We start from the raw sequence: 13,193 nt of genomic DNA, 5'->3' as shown, positions 1-13,193 counted from the left end.
AACGTCTCCCCCTTTTCTTCCTCGCTTTGCATTAACAAATATCTATTATCATGATTATTTTGAGGAACTCCACAAAGTCACACAACCACACACAATCACTGTTGAATTTCGAAGCAACAGACGGAAACTACATATACCAACACTTCCGGTGCGACTGTTACATCACGAGAGCGACGGAGTCGGCGTCAAAAGTAGCAAGGTGAAATTGCGACGTTCATTTTTAATGCTTTAATTATTCATCTTTATTCGAGTCGCCCATATATTCACTGTTAGTTTGATGTATAGTGTCGTTATGTAGCACAATTATGTCAGATTTATTATCGGCGTTAACCAAAATGGGTGAACGCTAGCAGCTAATGCTAGCCTAACAAGCGACTGGTTTGCTAATTGACTTACTGAGTGCCAGTTACGTCCAAAAATGAAATACAAATAAAAATGTTGGTGCCTTTGAATGGCAACCCTACGAAAATAAAGCTGTAAATGTTAACGAGTGAATGACATTTACAAAGCCTTAATTGACGCACGTTGATGCTCCTAATAACGTTTTTCTTGTTCCCTCAGTAAATGATAGTTTCACCCTTGTAATATGAGCACTTTATTTTCTTAAAACTGCTACTTGATTGCTTTACGATTGAGAATTTTGCCCCCCCTAATTTATAAAATTTCAACTTTTTTTTCTTGTCAAGATTGTAATTTCATTCTTCCAGACTTTAACTCTTCCCCCCCCCCCCTCATTATTCTTATTACAAATGTCTTGTAAAATTACACATTTATTCGCATAATATTACCAATTACCAATAATATATATTTTTAAAAAAATTCTGTTTTATTTAAAAAAACAAAACAATTTTTGAATCATAATTCCTTGTAAAAATGCAACTTATTCTTCATATTCTGTATGTTATTTATTTGGTCTTGTAAAATGACAACCATTGTCTTATGAACATTTCACTTTAGTCCTATGAACGTTTAACTTATTTATTTGTATTTTACATTTCATTTTCAAACTTATTCGTGTGAAATTTCCACGTCACTGTATATTTTATATTATTGTAGTTATTCATACTATACATACACGAATGACTTCCATTTTATCGTCATGTTTTATTTTTCATTTGTTTTTCTTGTTTTATATATTTTTTTCAAATTGCAACATTTCACTTAAATATAGAACAAAAACAGTACTGAAGAAATAAAAGTTAAATAAAAAAAGTAATTAGATGCAAATGTATTATTGGACTAAAAAGTGAAATACAACTGAACTGAATTGAGGCAGTGATTCTTCTTTCTCGTACCACTAGAGGGAGCCCGGTACGCATAGTACAATTTGACAATATATATGTATGCGTTATGTGCTAGGTAGACATCAGGCGGCCTCGAGGGCACATCGTCCGATGTTGCCCGCCATCCTTCGCTGCTCTCGGCCCGTCCCTCTCGCCCGGTCCCTTCCCGTGGCCTGCTTCGCGGCCCGCATGGACCCCGCCCGGCCCGTGGAGGGCGCCATCGTCGCCAAACTCACGGCCGCGTTCTGTCCCGAGCACCTGGAGGTGCGCAACGAGAGCCGGGCGCACGCCGTGCCCCCCGGCTCGGAATCGCACTTCCGCGTGCTGGTGGTCAGCGCCCGCTTCCGGGGCCTGACGCCGCTGCAGCGCCACCGTCTGGTCAACGAGGCGCTGAAGGCGGAGCTGAGCGCTCGTGTTCACGCGCTGGCCATCCAGGCCAAGACGCCCGAGCAGTGGCGCGAAGATCCCGCCCTGGCCGAGAGCCCCCCCTGCTTGGGGGGGTCGCGAGGGGACGGCACCGTGGAGGACAAACTGAAAGTGGGACGTTGACGGCGGCAGGGGACACTTCCCTTATTTGAATTTGTCACCGTCTATTCAATGGAACGTTAGCCAAATCAAGGATTATGTTAATGGGGGAACATAGACTGTGTGTTTTTATTTTCACGCAAGCTGTCAAAATAAAATCATTCTAATAAAATGTTTCTTTTTGGAACTATTATTGCGGTGGGTGGCACTGTGGAGACTGGTTAGAGCGTCTGCCACACAGTTCTAAGGACCGGGGTTCAATCCCCGACCCCGCCTGCGTGGAGTTTGCATGTTCTCGCCTGTGCCTGTGTGGGTTTTCTCCGGGCACTCCGGTTTCCTCCCACATCCCAAAAAACATGCCTGGTAGTCCAATTGGAGATTGCCCGTATGTGCGTATGGTTGTTTGCTTCTATGTGCCCTGCAATTGGCTGGCGACCAGTTCAGGGTGTACCCACCCCTCGCCCAAAGTCAGCTGGGATGCGCCAGCACGGCCGTGACCCTCGTGAGGATAAGCGGAATGGAAATGGATATAATTGTGGTTGGAGGACTGCAACATCCATCCATCCATTTCCCGTACCGCTTCTCCTCACGCGGGTCGCGGGCGTGCCGGAGCGTATTCCAGTTAACTTCGGGCGAGAGGCGGGGTACACCCTGAACTGGTCGCCCATCAATCGCAGGGCACAGAGAAACAAACAAACATTCGCACTCACATTCACACCTACGGGCAAGTTAGAGTCTTCAATCAACCTATCACGCATGTTTTTGGAATGTGGGAGGAAAGCGGCGTGCCCGGAGAAAAGCCACGCGGACACGGGGAGAACATGCAAACTCCACACAGGCCAGGCCGGATTTGAAACCCGGTCCTCAGAACTGTGAGGCAGACGCTCTAACCAGTCGGCCGCCAGACTGCAGCATACACAGTGGAATTTGTAATATTTAAAAAATATTTGTACATGTATTTTTTTTCTTGAAATAATCTGTTTCGCCCTAACAGAAGATGTGGAATATGTTGGCCTTCTGTTTATATAAAACCTGATCTATATTATATTTTCTATTTAAATATTTTTTTTAATTTTAAGTGTATATACAAGCACTTCTTAAAAAAAGGATCATATACACAGCAAAGTATTGAAATAATGAATTAACAATCGTGTTATATATGTGTGTGTGTGCCGGTGTTCATGTGTCACAAGATTCTGAATTTATCAGCTGTTGCCTTTTATTGTACATCTATCCATCTATTTATTTTAATGTATTAGATAAATAATAATTTATTTACAAAACATATGTTCAATAAGCCACGAGTGAGCCAAAATATTAGACCAAGAAGTGAGTTTTGGGCTGTGTGAAACTTGCTGTCACAATAATGTCAGTACCGCTACTTGACCACGCGAGGGCGGCATGCACACAAACAACTTGCCTATATATGGTGTGACGTCTTCATGATTATGTTTCTTATTCCCAAGGAATGAGAAGCCCTGGTCCCTGAAGTCATACCAACATAAAGTGAACACTTATATAATATTGTATCAACTCGGTAGTCTCATTACACGGTGTGATCATTAAAGGATATCTGAGATTTTATTTACTGCAGGACAAAAGTACAAAATGTGCTGTACTTGGATTCGTGTGTGTGTGTGTGTGTGTTTGACATGGAAGGTCTCGCTGTCTTTCCCACACGACGAGCAAAGGCGTCAGTTTTGATTCCGCATTAATATTCCCGCAAATGTCGCGATGCCTCTCGTGACCGCGCTGTCGTCACACAAGTCGAATCTTCAGTCCTTGCATAAAATAAACAAACATTTCATGACCCTCGCCACGACCCCAAGGCCTGGCCGGCGATCTTGTGCTCTCGTGCGTGCATGCGGGACGTAACCAAGTACAAATACTTGGTAACTGTACCCGTGTAGATTTTTTTCCCTGCTGTCTGTACTTTTTATTCTTCTGTCGTATTTGAACTTTGACCCCGTACCTTTGTAGATATTCCAATGTACTGAACAAGTGAAACGGCTCACGTAAAACCGGCGGCGAGACCAAATGTGCTCAAACGCGATGTACAGTTGTGCTCATCAGTTTACATTTGACATAAAAAACAAAACATGAGTAATGTATAACAGGGATGCGTGGCCCCTCTATTAATCCCCTTTTGAGGTGGGAAAATGATAAACATGTTTCCTCTACTCTACCTGGTCCGTTCTAAGTTGTAATAGTACCATGCAGTCACCACTAGGTGGCGCACATCGTTTAGTTTCGCTCCCGCTGGGTCTTCTCCATCAGGGAGTCGACTCGGGGGCCTATTTCCGGTTGATTTCGGCATCTGCGTTCCAGGCGCGGTGCCGGCGAGAGGTCGAGCGGAGTCGTGGAGGTGCGACGACCGGGCTTGTCTGGAGCCGTTTCACACGGGACACATCGAGCGAGCGGCACTTGGGGGCAAAATAGCCAAGGCGGGACAGGTCAACCCACATGGCCTAAGGTGGAATGTCACAAATTACCACAGATTTTTCAGATACTTTTACTTTTGGTTTGATGTCACAAGACTAGTCATTTAGTCACAAGCGTCTTTTGCTTGGGAATTTGACAAGAATAGCCTGCGGTGATGCAATTAAGCGCTAGTGAGAAGAAGAAGATGCTTCGGGTGTCGACCTGCTATTTGACACGTGACACTTTCTCGACGCACTCTGTAAAAGTTCCCTTTTGACAAAAAAGATACGACATGTCGGTCTTTCATAAGCGAGATGCAGTTTAACGGTGTACAGATTTCTGAACACGTTTCTTTGGTGTCAACAAAAAAAGCATTTCATGCAATTTCCAACATAACATGCAAACTGCAGTATCGTTATCACCACGATATCGTGGTTCGGCGTTCACTTTTTTTGAAAATAGTTTTTTTTTACAGTATACAGTGGACCCGCGTTTTAACGGACCGATTGAACAGGTATCAGAAGTAACGGACTGGCGCTGTGAGTAATTGCAAGTGCAAGTGTGTGCAATTGTATGCAAATTAGCCATGTGCTTGCTGCGCCCTTAAAAATGGCAGCCAAGTGTTCGCTTGCCAGTTGGACGAGCTGAGTTTGGATCAACTTGAAACCTAATCAAACATTTCCAAGCATTTTTGACAGTAAGGGAATAGGCAAGACAAATTGTGTTTCAAGTTTGTGTGAGGGTTAAACTAAAACGGTTTTGATGAGGTGTCTGTTTCGCAGATTTTCACCGGTAGCGGTTGGGTCGGAAAAGTGTTCCCCGAGATAAACGAGGCTTTACTCCATTCCTGTTTTTAATATTGGAACTACGCCATAGTAGTTACGCACTGGCCGTAAACTGCGCCAGCACGCCGTGACCCGCCGACGACCGATCCGTTTGCGGTCCCAGGTGGGACCCGGCGGCGGTGTAGGGGGCACGCGGGTCGCTGGGAACCCACCTTGTCCGCCACGTCCCCGCGTCACCGCCCGGGCCAGGACAGACGGTGCCAGGCTGGGACCTTGGGCAGCGCGGAATTCCCGCGACGGAGATGCCGCTGATTTATGGCCACGGAGAACTCCCGGGGAGGGGGGGTACGACAAATGGGGCCGGTCGGTCTGGTGGTCCCGAGGGGGAGGGGGGGGGGTCAGCATGTTTCAACAGAGCAGCCTGCTAAACACATTGAAGCGCTTTTGCCTGGACAGAAGCTAAAATGCTGCATCTCAACACAGTTGTTTTGCATTAGGCGGATGCTAGTAGGCTAGTAAGATATTTTAATTGGAAAGACCCCCCACCCCATCTAAGCCCGCACCTCGGACTAATGAAATGAGTGAATAGGCGGCTTGAAAGCGAAGGACAAAAGCAGAGATAGAGGGAAGACAATATCCTTGTGAGGGAGAATTAGTTACACTCACTAGTCTAAGTATTCAAAGCCGAGGGAAGAGGCGGTTGGGGGCGTTGAGAGGGATTAAGAGCAAAGTCCACACAGGTGGGTCGGGTGGTCGGGGGTCACATGACAAGACGTTACCTCGTTTGATGAACACCAGCCGGGGAGGCCCCCGGGAAGGAGGAAGGGGTCAGAGGATTTTGAGAGGCGGGATGAACCGCTCGCCCCGCATCGGGTCTTCGCAAGGCCGCATCTCCCGGGCGCGCCGTGCACGCCCGCAAAGACGCAAAACGCAGTCTCGCAAGCCACCCGGGACCGCGCAAGAAGTGAACGCCTCGACAGCTAGTAGTTCCTAAGAAAAACAAAATACGAAGAAGGCTCCGATTTTGGTAGATGGTGATGACCTGTAGTTAGCCACGCATTTCGGGGATTCCGGCGGTGCCTCGAGTTACGAGGGACCCGATTTAGATACGCAGCCTCAAGTCACGTGACAACAAGTCGCACTTTGGCAGAATTACTGAACGATTGTTCCAAGAAGAGGCTTAAGTTTTTTTATTGCCACTCTCACTTGAAGTTTACCGTCAAACTAGACTGTGTATTTAAATGCGATAGCCACCAGCTAACAATTAGCATTCACTGCTCACGGCGGAACTTTTTTTTGCTCAAACGCTGGCAAGTGGCTTCCCAGAGTTGCGAGCCACTCAGCATTTTCACCAGCCGCAATTTTGCGGGCGCCGGCAAGGAAATGAAATGAAATGAATGAAAACGCGACAAAAATAGTTTCCCTCTTGATTCTATTTAATTATTCATTACTATTTATTTTTTAGTTTTTTTTATGATGTATCACATTATGGAGTGCTATTTTGCAGCGAGATGTTTGACTCCTTAGCTGGCTAGCACGTTAGCTCGTGGGCTAGCAAACATAACGTTGCTGTTTATGTTAATTGGGGACCAACAGACACAACAACTCTGAGCGAAGCGCTCATGTTTGCAACGCAGCGGAGCGAGTTGTTTAGCTCCTTACCTCGCTAGCTCGTTAGCTCGTCGGCTAGCGAACGCAATAAACAGTTCATGTTCCCCTAAGTGTCTGTTGTGTGAATCACATGGAGCGAGGCTGCGCACTATTGGACGGGTCCAACACCGTCCATGAGCTCACTAGCGGCTAATCACACAGCCGTCCAACTTTGTCGGCTCACCACAACAATAACAATTTATAAAGTCCGGAAAAACGTTTGTGTCCATTTGATTTATCTAACGATAAGTCAATATAGTAATTATCGTGACAGGCCCACGTCCTGGGTTTTAAGTAACTCATTTTCTTGCATTTAACGCAAATGTCCTCGTGTAGGAGCGCTTTTGTGGGGTTAATTATCGGCCAGTATCACACACTGCCGTTTTGCGACCCCCCCGCCCCAACACCGAGATGTCCCGCCTTGAATCACGTTTGTGACGAATCGGCTGACGTTTCAGGTTAGCGTCCGATTCATGATGGACATACAAAAAAAAAAATGGGGTTTTTCCCCCTCGACTCGTCGGGCGGGTTTTCGGAGGGCCGAGCACTTCGCCGTGACACAAACCAGAGGAGCCTGCACGTCAAGGAGGCAGATGACTCGCAGATAACGCTCCCTGCGACGCTTCTCCAAACTCCCCCGCGAGCCTTTCGGGCCTGCCGGCGTAATCGTCCGCTTCGAACCCGCGCCGCCGCCGACGCCGCCATTCTCGCCGTCGTTTCAGTGTCAGCCGCTTCGCGGTGCCTCTACGGAAGGGTTCTCAAACTGGGGTCCGCTAGCCGTAGCTGGGGGGGTCATATGGAGACCGGCGCGCCAATAAAACTGACATAAACGAGACATAAACATGAGGAATTATGATGAGTGAACTCAATGTAATGCTTTCTGACCAAAAGCCGGAGAATTGAATATATTCTACTATATACAAATCCCATTGTAGTGATTCAGGAGTCGGGAATGAGTGAACAATTCCAGAATCATTAACTCATTCCCAACTCCTGAATCACTATCACAGGATTTTAATATTATTTGTTTATTATTTGCTTATTCTTTCTTTCTTTCTTTCTTTCTTTCTTTCTTATTATATTATACATGAATCAATATTAATAGCTAGGAAAAGATGCTTGCAACAGATTTAGCAGAAAGATAATTTCCATCTGTAGTTCAAAACAAATAATATAACAAACAAATCTAAAAAATACAAAAAAACATAACCCCCGCCCAAAAAACATTGGGGTACACAACATCTAGCAAAGACTCATAAAAATCACAACGCATCGTAGCTGATGATGGAAACATACAGCGCAACGATAGGGACAATGTGAAAAGGCCAAATGAAAAACAGTCACACGATATCGATGACTCGATGGCTCGAGGGCTGAAACGATTCATCGATTAACACGGAATATAATCAACAAAGTCTCACTCAATAACAGTTGGTGTTGGGAATCATTGACTTCTTTCCTACTCCCGAATCGCTGTAAAGAGATTTTTAGATCGCGGACTGAAACGATGAATCGAATACTTCCTAATCCCTGTGTAGGGATTTTTCTAGTGAGCTATATACCGCCTTATTGCACAGTTGGCTTTTCCTCCCCCCTCCCATGCCGTGCTCTTCCTTCCTCTATTGAGATCCTTGGCACAAACCGCTCGAGTTGCACCTCCACTTCCTCCCGAGTGGTTTCTCCCTTTCTCGGCTTTCTCGCTGTTTACCAAACATGTCCTCCTCCTCCTCCTCCTCCTCCTCGCTTTTGTTTGTGCTCATCTGTGGACAAAATGTCTCTCAACTCCTCATCCTCCTCTTCTTGAGGGGAGGATGGCTCAGCGGAAGGAAATGTTCACACTTGACCATTTTGGATGAGTTTACAACCACCCGTGATTGTTTTCCCTTTTGTCGTTCTCGGGCGTACAGGCCAAGTTGGAAGTCATATTTTCTATCATTGCTTTGAAAGGGTTCCTTATGTTTGAAAGGAAACACCTTTTCATCTCTCCTTGACCCCATGACGTCTTGCGACAAAGGTTAAGGAAAGGTGGCGCAAAGGTTAGGCCCACTGACTTATGACTACAGCTTAGTTGGGGACCTTCTCTGCCTCTTCGTCTTGCTTTTAATTACACTGCATGTCTTCCGGTGGAGCTCAGTGCTGCCCCCCCCCGTGTTGTGGCGCTAAGCGTTACTACACCGAAGGCCTTAAAACTCTCAATTCCGAATTGCCTTCATACTGTAAAAACCAAACGAAAACGATCGCCTAAAATATGTGATGGCGGGAGGGGGGCATGAATGATGAAACGTGATTTTGCCAGGGGTTTGTACTGTATACTGCAGCTTTACGGTGTAAACAACATTTGTTTTGTCGGCGTTTGGCCAAACAACTGTCTGGCTTTGTATCCTTCACTCCACCTCGAAACTCACACATGCCTCACTGCGTGTCCGCATCCCTTCGGGGGGGGGGGGTTCTACGCAATGTGCTGTGTGTGCGTGTGTTGGGGGGGGTGGGTATTTCACGCTTGACCTTCCCCACGCTTGCTTTGTGCGTGCCGTCACTCCCGCCTTGAGTCTCTTGACCTACTTGGTCATGTCGGAGCAAGCCACTTATAATACTTCCCATAATACGTACCTCCGCCGTGCCTACTGCGTCGCGCACATCCACATCTGTCTGCCCCCCCTCAAGACCACCCCTCTCCGACATGCAAAAACACACAGCTAGAGATTTAATCCCCCCGCGACGATTGTTGCTTTTTATTGAATTCTGGGAAATCCGTTGCCGGGGTGCTGTCCAATCCGTCTGTTTATTTTGATTTAATCCAAATCTCCCGAGATGGGCTGTGTGTTTTTGCATCTGCGCACGCACGCACACACACGCACGCACACACTTATATAACGAGCGCTTGCTTCCGACAAACAAAAGCAGGGAGGATATCATTACGCCGATGTATGTAAGCTCGAACGGCAAAGGCTGCAATCATGGCCGCTGTTTTCGCTGGTTGAAAATATATCTATGTATATTGTAAGGGGCGTGGGTTTGCTAATACTTGCTAATAATACTCGGCTTCACTTTTAAATAAGCTATACACAATGTTGGGCAGATGACTTTGGTGATGTACAATTACAAGTTGCCCTATTTGAAATGTAATTGCAGTGGAACTTTTGCTATTCCGATTAGAGCTCGCAAAAGTATCAAAATGTGGCGCAACGGCAAAATGAGTGGCGATTTCTCGCCTCTTCTGCGCTTTGTGAGGTGACGCCAGAGCGGTAAACGAGCTGATGTCGGCCACGCCAGTGAGCCGGCTCGGGAGCGAGTCGACGATTTGCGGTGGGCCATTCTCTTTGACAGATCGCCGTCATCGCCGTCATCGCCGTCATCATCGTCATCTAACCCTCGCGGCGGCGGTTGTGAAGTGAGCGACGACACGAGAACGCGAAGATCTTTCTCTTTTGTACGCCGCCGAGCACATTTTGTGATCTTTGGCAGCTACTTGACACGGAACACATCTCGCCCAGTCGTCGTTTTTTTGTTGGAAACAAATAAATTGGTCAAAAAAGATGCTGCTCAAAGCAGTTTTGCTGATAATAATCATCCTTCCATCCATTTTCTGAATCGCTTCTCACGGGGTGAGTTGGGGCCGATCCCAGCTGATTTGGAGCGAGAGGCAGAGTAGCACAATCAACAGGTCTGATGATTGTGCCAATCATATGCAATAATCATCATCGTCATTAAAAAATAAGAACACATAAATAGAAAAACAAATGTAATTTGATTGAATAAAACATTTTCTATATGATTTATAATGAGAAATATTTTGTAGTATTGTAGAAGTAAGTCCATCCATGTTCTTCCAACTATCCGAGGTCGGGTCGCGGGGGGCAGCAGCTTAAGCAGAAAAGCCCACACTTCCCTCTCCCCAGCCACTTCGTCCAGCATTCCCAGGCCAGCAGCGAGACGTAACCCGGGTCGTCCGCGAGGCTGCCTCCCGGTGTGGACGTGCCAGGAACACCTCACCGGATGCCTGAGCCACCTCATCTGGCTCCTCTCTATGTGCAGCAGCGGCTCAACGGCGAGCCCCTCACGGATGACCGAGCTTCTCACTCGGTCTCTAAGGGAGAGCCCGGACACCCTGCGGAGGAAACTCATTTCGGCCGCTCGTTCTTTCGGTCACGGCCCGCACCTCGTGACCATACGTGAAGGTAGGAACGGAGATCGAGAGCTTTAACGTTCGTCTCGGCTCCTTCTTTACGATGACGGACTTATTCAGAGTCCGCATCACTGCAGACGCCGCACCGATCCGCCTGTCGATCTCCCGCTCCATTCGTCCCTCACTCGTGAACAAGACCCCGAGAACTCGGGGCAGGATCTCAGAGGGCACGCCACCCTTTTCCGACCGAGCACCACGGTCTCAGATTCGGAGGTGCTGAATTTCATCCAATCCGCTTCACACTCGGCTGCGAACCGCTCCAGTGAGAGCTGGAGATCGCGGCTTGACGCAGCCATCAGAATCACATCATTTGCAAAAAGCAGAGACCCAATAATGACGGAGCCAAACCAGACCCCCTCAACACCTCGGCTGCGCCTAGAAATTCTGTCATAAAGGTAATGAACAGAATCGGTGACAAAAGACAGCCTTGGCAGAGTCCAACTCTCACTTGAAACATAGTCGACTTACTGCTGGCAATGCGGACCAAACGCTGAACAGCCCGTGTCAGGGGGTTCAGTACCCCATACTCCCGAAGCACCCCCCGCAGGACTCCACGACGGACGAACGCTTTCTCCAAGTCCACAAAACACATGTAGACTGGTTGGGCAAACTCCCACGCACCCTCGAGGACCCTGCCGAGGGTGTTAGAGCTGGTCCAGTGTTCCACGGCCAGGACGAAAACCACATAGCTCCTCCTGAATCTGAGGTTCGACTTCCCGACGGACCCTCCTCTCCAGCACCCCCGAATAGACCTTACCAGGTAGGCTGAGGAGTGGGATCATTCGGCTTGGCCAGCCGGTACCCATCAGCTGCCTCAGGAGTCCCGCAGGCCAAAAAGGCCCGATAGGACTCCTCCATCCAGCTTGATGGCATCCCTTACTGCCGGTGTCCACCAACAGGTAGGGGGATCGCCCCCCACGACAGGCCCCGACCACCTTACGGCCACAGTGCCGGTTGGCTGCCTCAATAACGGAGGCGCTGGGTATGTTCCACTTGGACTCAATGTCCCCCGCCTCCCCTGGGATGTGGTCGGAGGTGGGAGTTGAAACTCCTTCTGACGGGGGATTCTGCCAGACGTTCCCAGCGGCCCTTTCGTCTACTGGGGTGGTCCCAACGGCGGGGGGGCAATCAGTATGCCAATACCTGCTCGGGGCAGAAGCGAGTCCGACTCCTGTCGAGAAGACTGGTACCGGAGCCCGAGCTGTGCGTTTAGGTCAGCCCATGTCCAGTCGGAATTTCTCTCTCATTTTTCTTGTTTGTCACATGCGCCCCAAAGGCTTCGAGTCGATTATTTGTCACGTGCTTTTAATTGACACCTGTCAGTCAAATATTTAGGCAGCTTCATAGCGGCCAAAGCTTTGCAACTATAGAGACAAAACATTTTTCCCCTTGAGAACTCATCTGTTGCTATCTACAAACATGACTTGTACCAATTGGCTAGTAAGACTTCAAAACAATAAAACAGTGATGACAAAAAAAAAAATGTTTTTCAAACTTATTTGGAGGGATATTTGCGTATGTGTCGCAACATTCTCAGCTCCGGTAAAACATTGGTCGCGTGTGTGTGTTACTGAAAGCGTACCTGTGTGTGGATGAGCGCGAGGGAGGCGGTGTTGTCGTCGGAGCGCGGCGGTGGGCCGGTGGCACCCGCTCCCTCCCGCTCGGGGTGGGGGTGTGTGTGTGTGTGGGGGGGGGGGGGGGGGGGGGTGTATGAAACCTGTCATTAGCGGAGGTGCGGGCGAAAGAGCCCTCGGCGGGGGTGGGCGGCTCTTTAGTGCCTCAAATAACACGGCCCCCGGCGGCCATTGTGTGCCCAGTGAAAGGGCCCGATCGCGAGGGGTCATGGGGGGTGAGGGGGCAATTCTTGAGCAGTGGGAGAAAGGCGTATGGGGAGGCATCAGGGGGGCTTTTATACACTTGTTGTCCTCCTCTCATCCAGAACAAGGAGGTGTCACTTTTTTTTCCTCCAGCAAAAGCATCTTGCTCAAAGAAAAGATAGCAGGGGGGGGGGGGGGGGGGGGGGGGGGTCTATGAATGGCGCTGTGTCGAGTCAGGACCTTTCGGACCTTTGGGCGGCAGGTCCCGCAGCTGAGAGAAAAGGAACAAAATCATGCTCAATCACAAACAACAATAAAAAAATCATTCATTCATTTTGTTGCCAAACACGCACATCAAAGTCTGCTTTCGTGTGTGTGTGTGTGTCCCCCCCCCCCACCACCACCCCCCGCCCACCCGACCACACAAAAAGACTTACCGATACTTCACAAATGCAAACCGCTGTGGTCACAAAATCTTTCACAAATATTTCCCAGCCGCGGGAGGTGCATTAAATAAAATGATGAG

The 13,193-nt window shown here is 48.2% G+C and overlaps 1 protein-coding gene across 2 annotated transcripts; it reads left to right on the top strand.

Moving 5' to 3' along the window:
* Positions 1-50: 50 nt before the first annotated feature.
* On the top strand, positions 51-1,995 carry bola1 (bolA family member 1). 2 transcript variants are annotated; one of them, XM_061777054.1, is made up of 2 exons: positions 51-199; positions 1,360-1,995. In XM_061777054.1, the coding sequence occupies exon 2, from the start codon at positions 1,395-1,397 to the stop codon at positions 1,830-1,832; it is 438 nt and encodes a 145-aa protein (XP_061633038.1). In that variant the 5' UTR covers positions 51-199; positions 1,360-1,394; the 3' UTR covers positions 1,833-1,995. The 2 variants fall into 2 exon arrangements, with proteins under 2 accessions (XP_061633038.1, XP_061633037.1); XM_061777053.1 differs by having other exon boundaries at positions 86-199; positions 1,364-1,995.
* Positions 1,996-13,193: the final 11,198 nt, after the last annotated feature.

Source organism: Phyllopteryx taeniolatus, chromosome 6 (genome assembly GCF_024500385.1).
Source record: "Phyllopteryx taeniolatus isolate TA_2022b chromosome 6, UOR_Ptae_1.2, whole genome shotgun sequence".
NCBI classification, from domain to species: domain Eukaryota; kingdom Metazoa; phylum Chordata; class Actinopteri; order Syngnathiformes; family Syngnathidae; genus Phyllopteryx; species Phyllopteryx taeniolatus.
Note: the sequence above shows the minus strand (reverse complement) of the source record. Positions and strands in the feature narration are given on the sequence as shown.

What these genes read in the sequence shown, in the direction of transcription:
- bola1 (XM_061777054.1), top strand. Translation starts at nt 1,395, where the DNA reads ATGTTGCCCGCCATCCTTCGCTGCTCTCGGCCCGTCCCTCTCGCCCGG.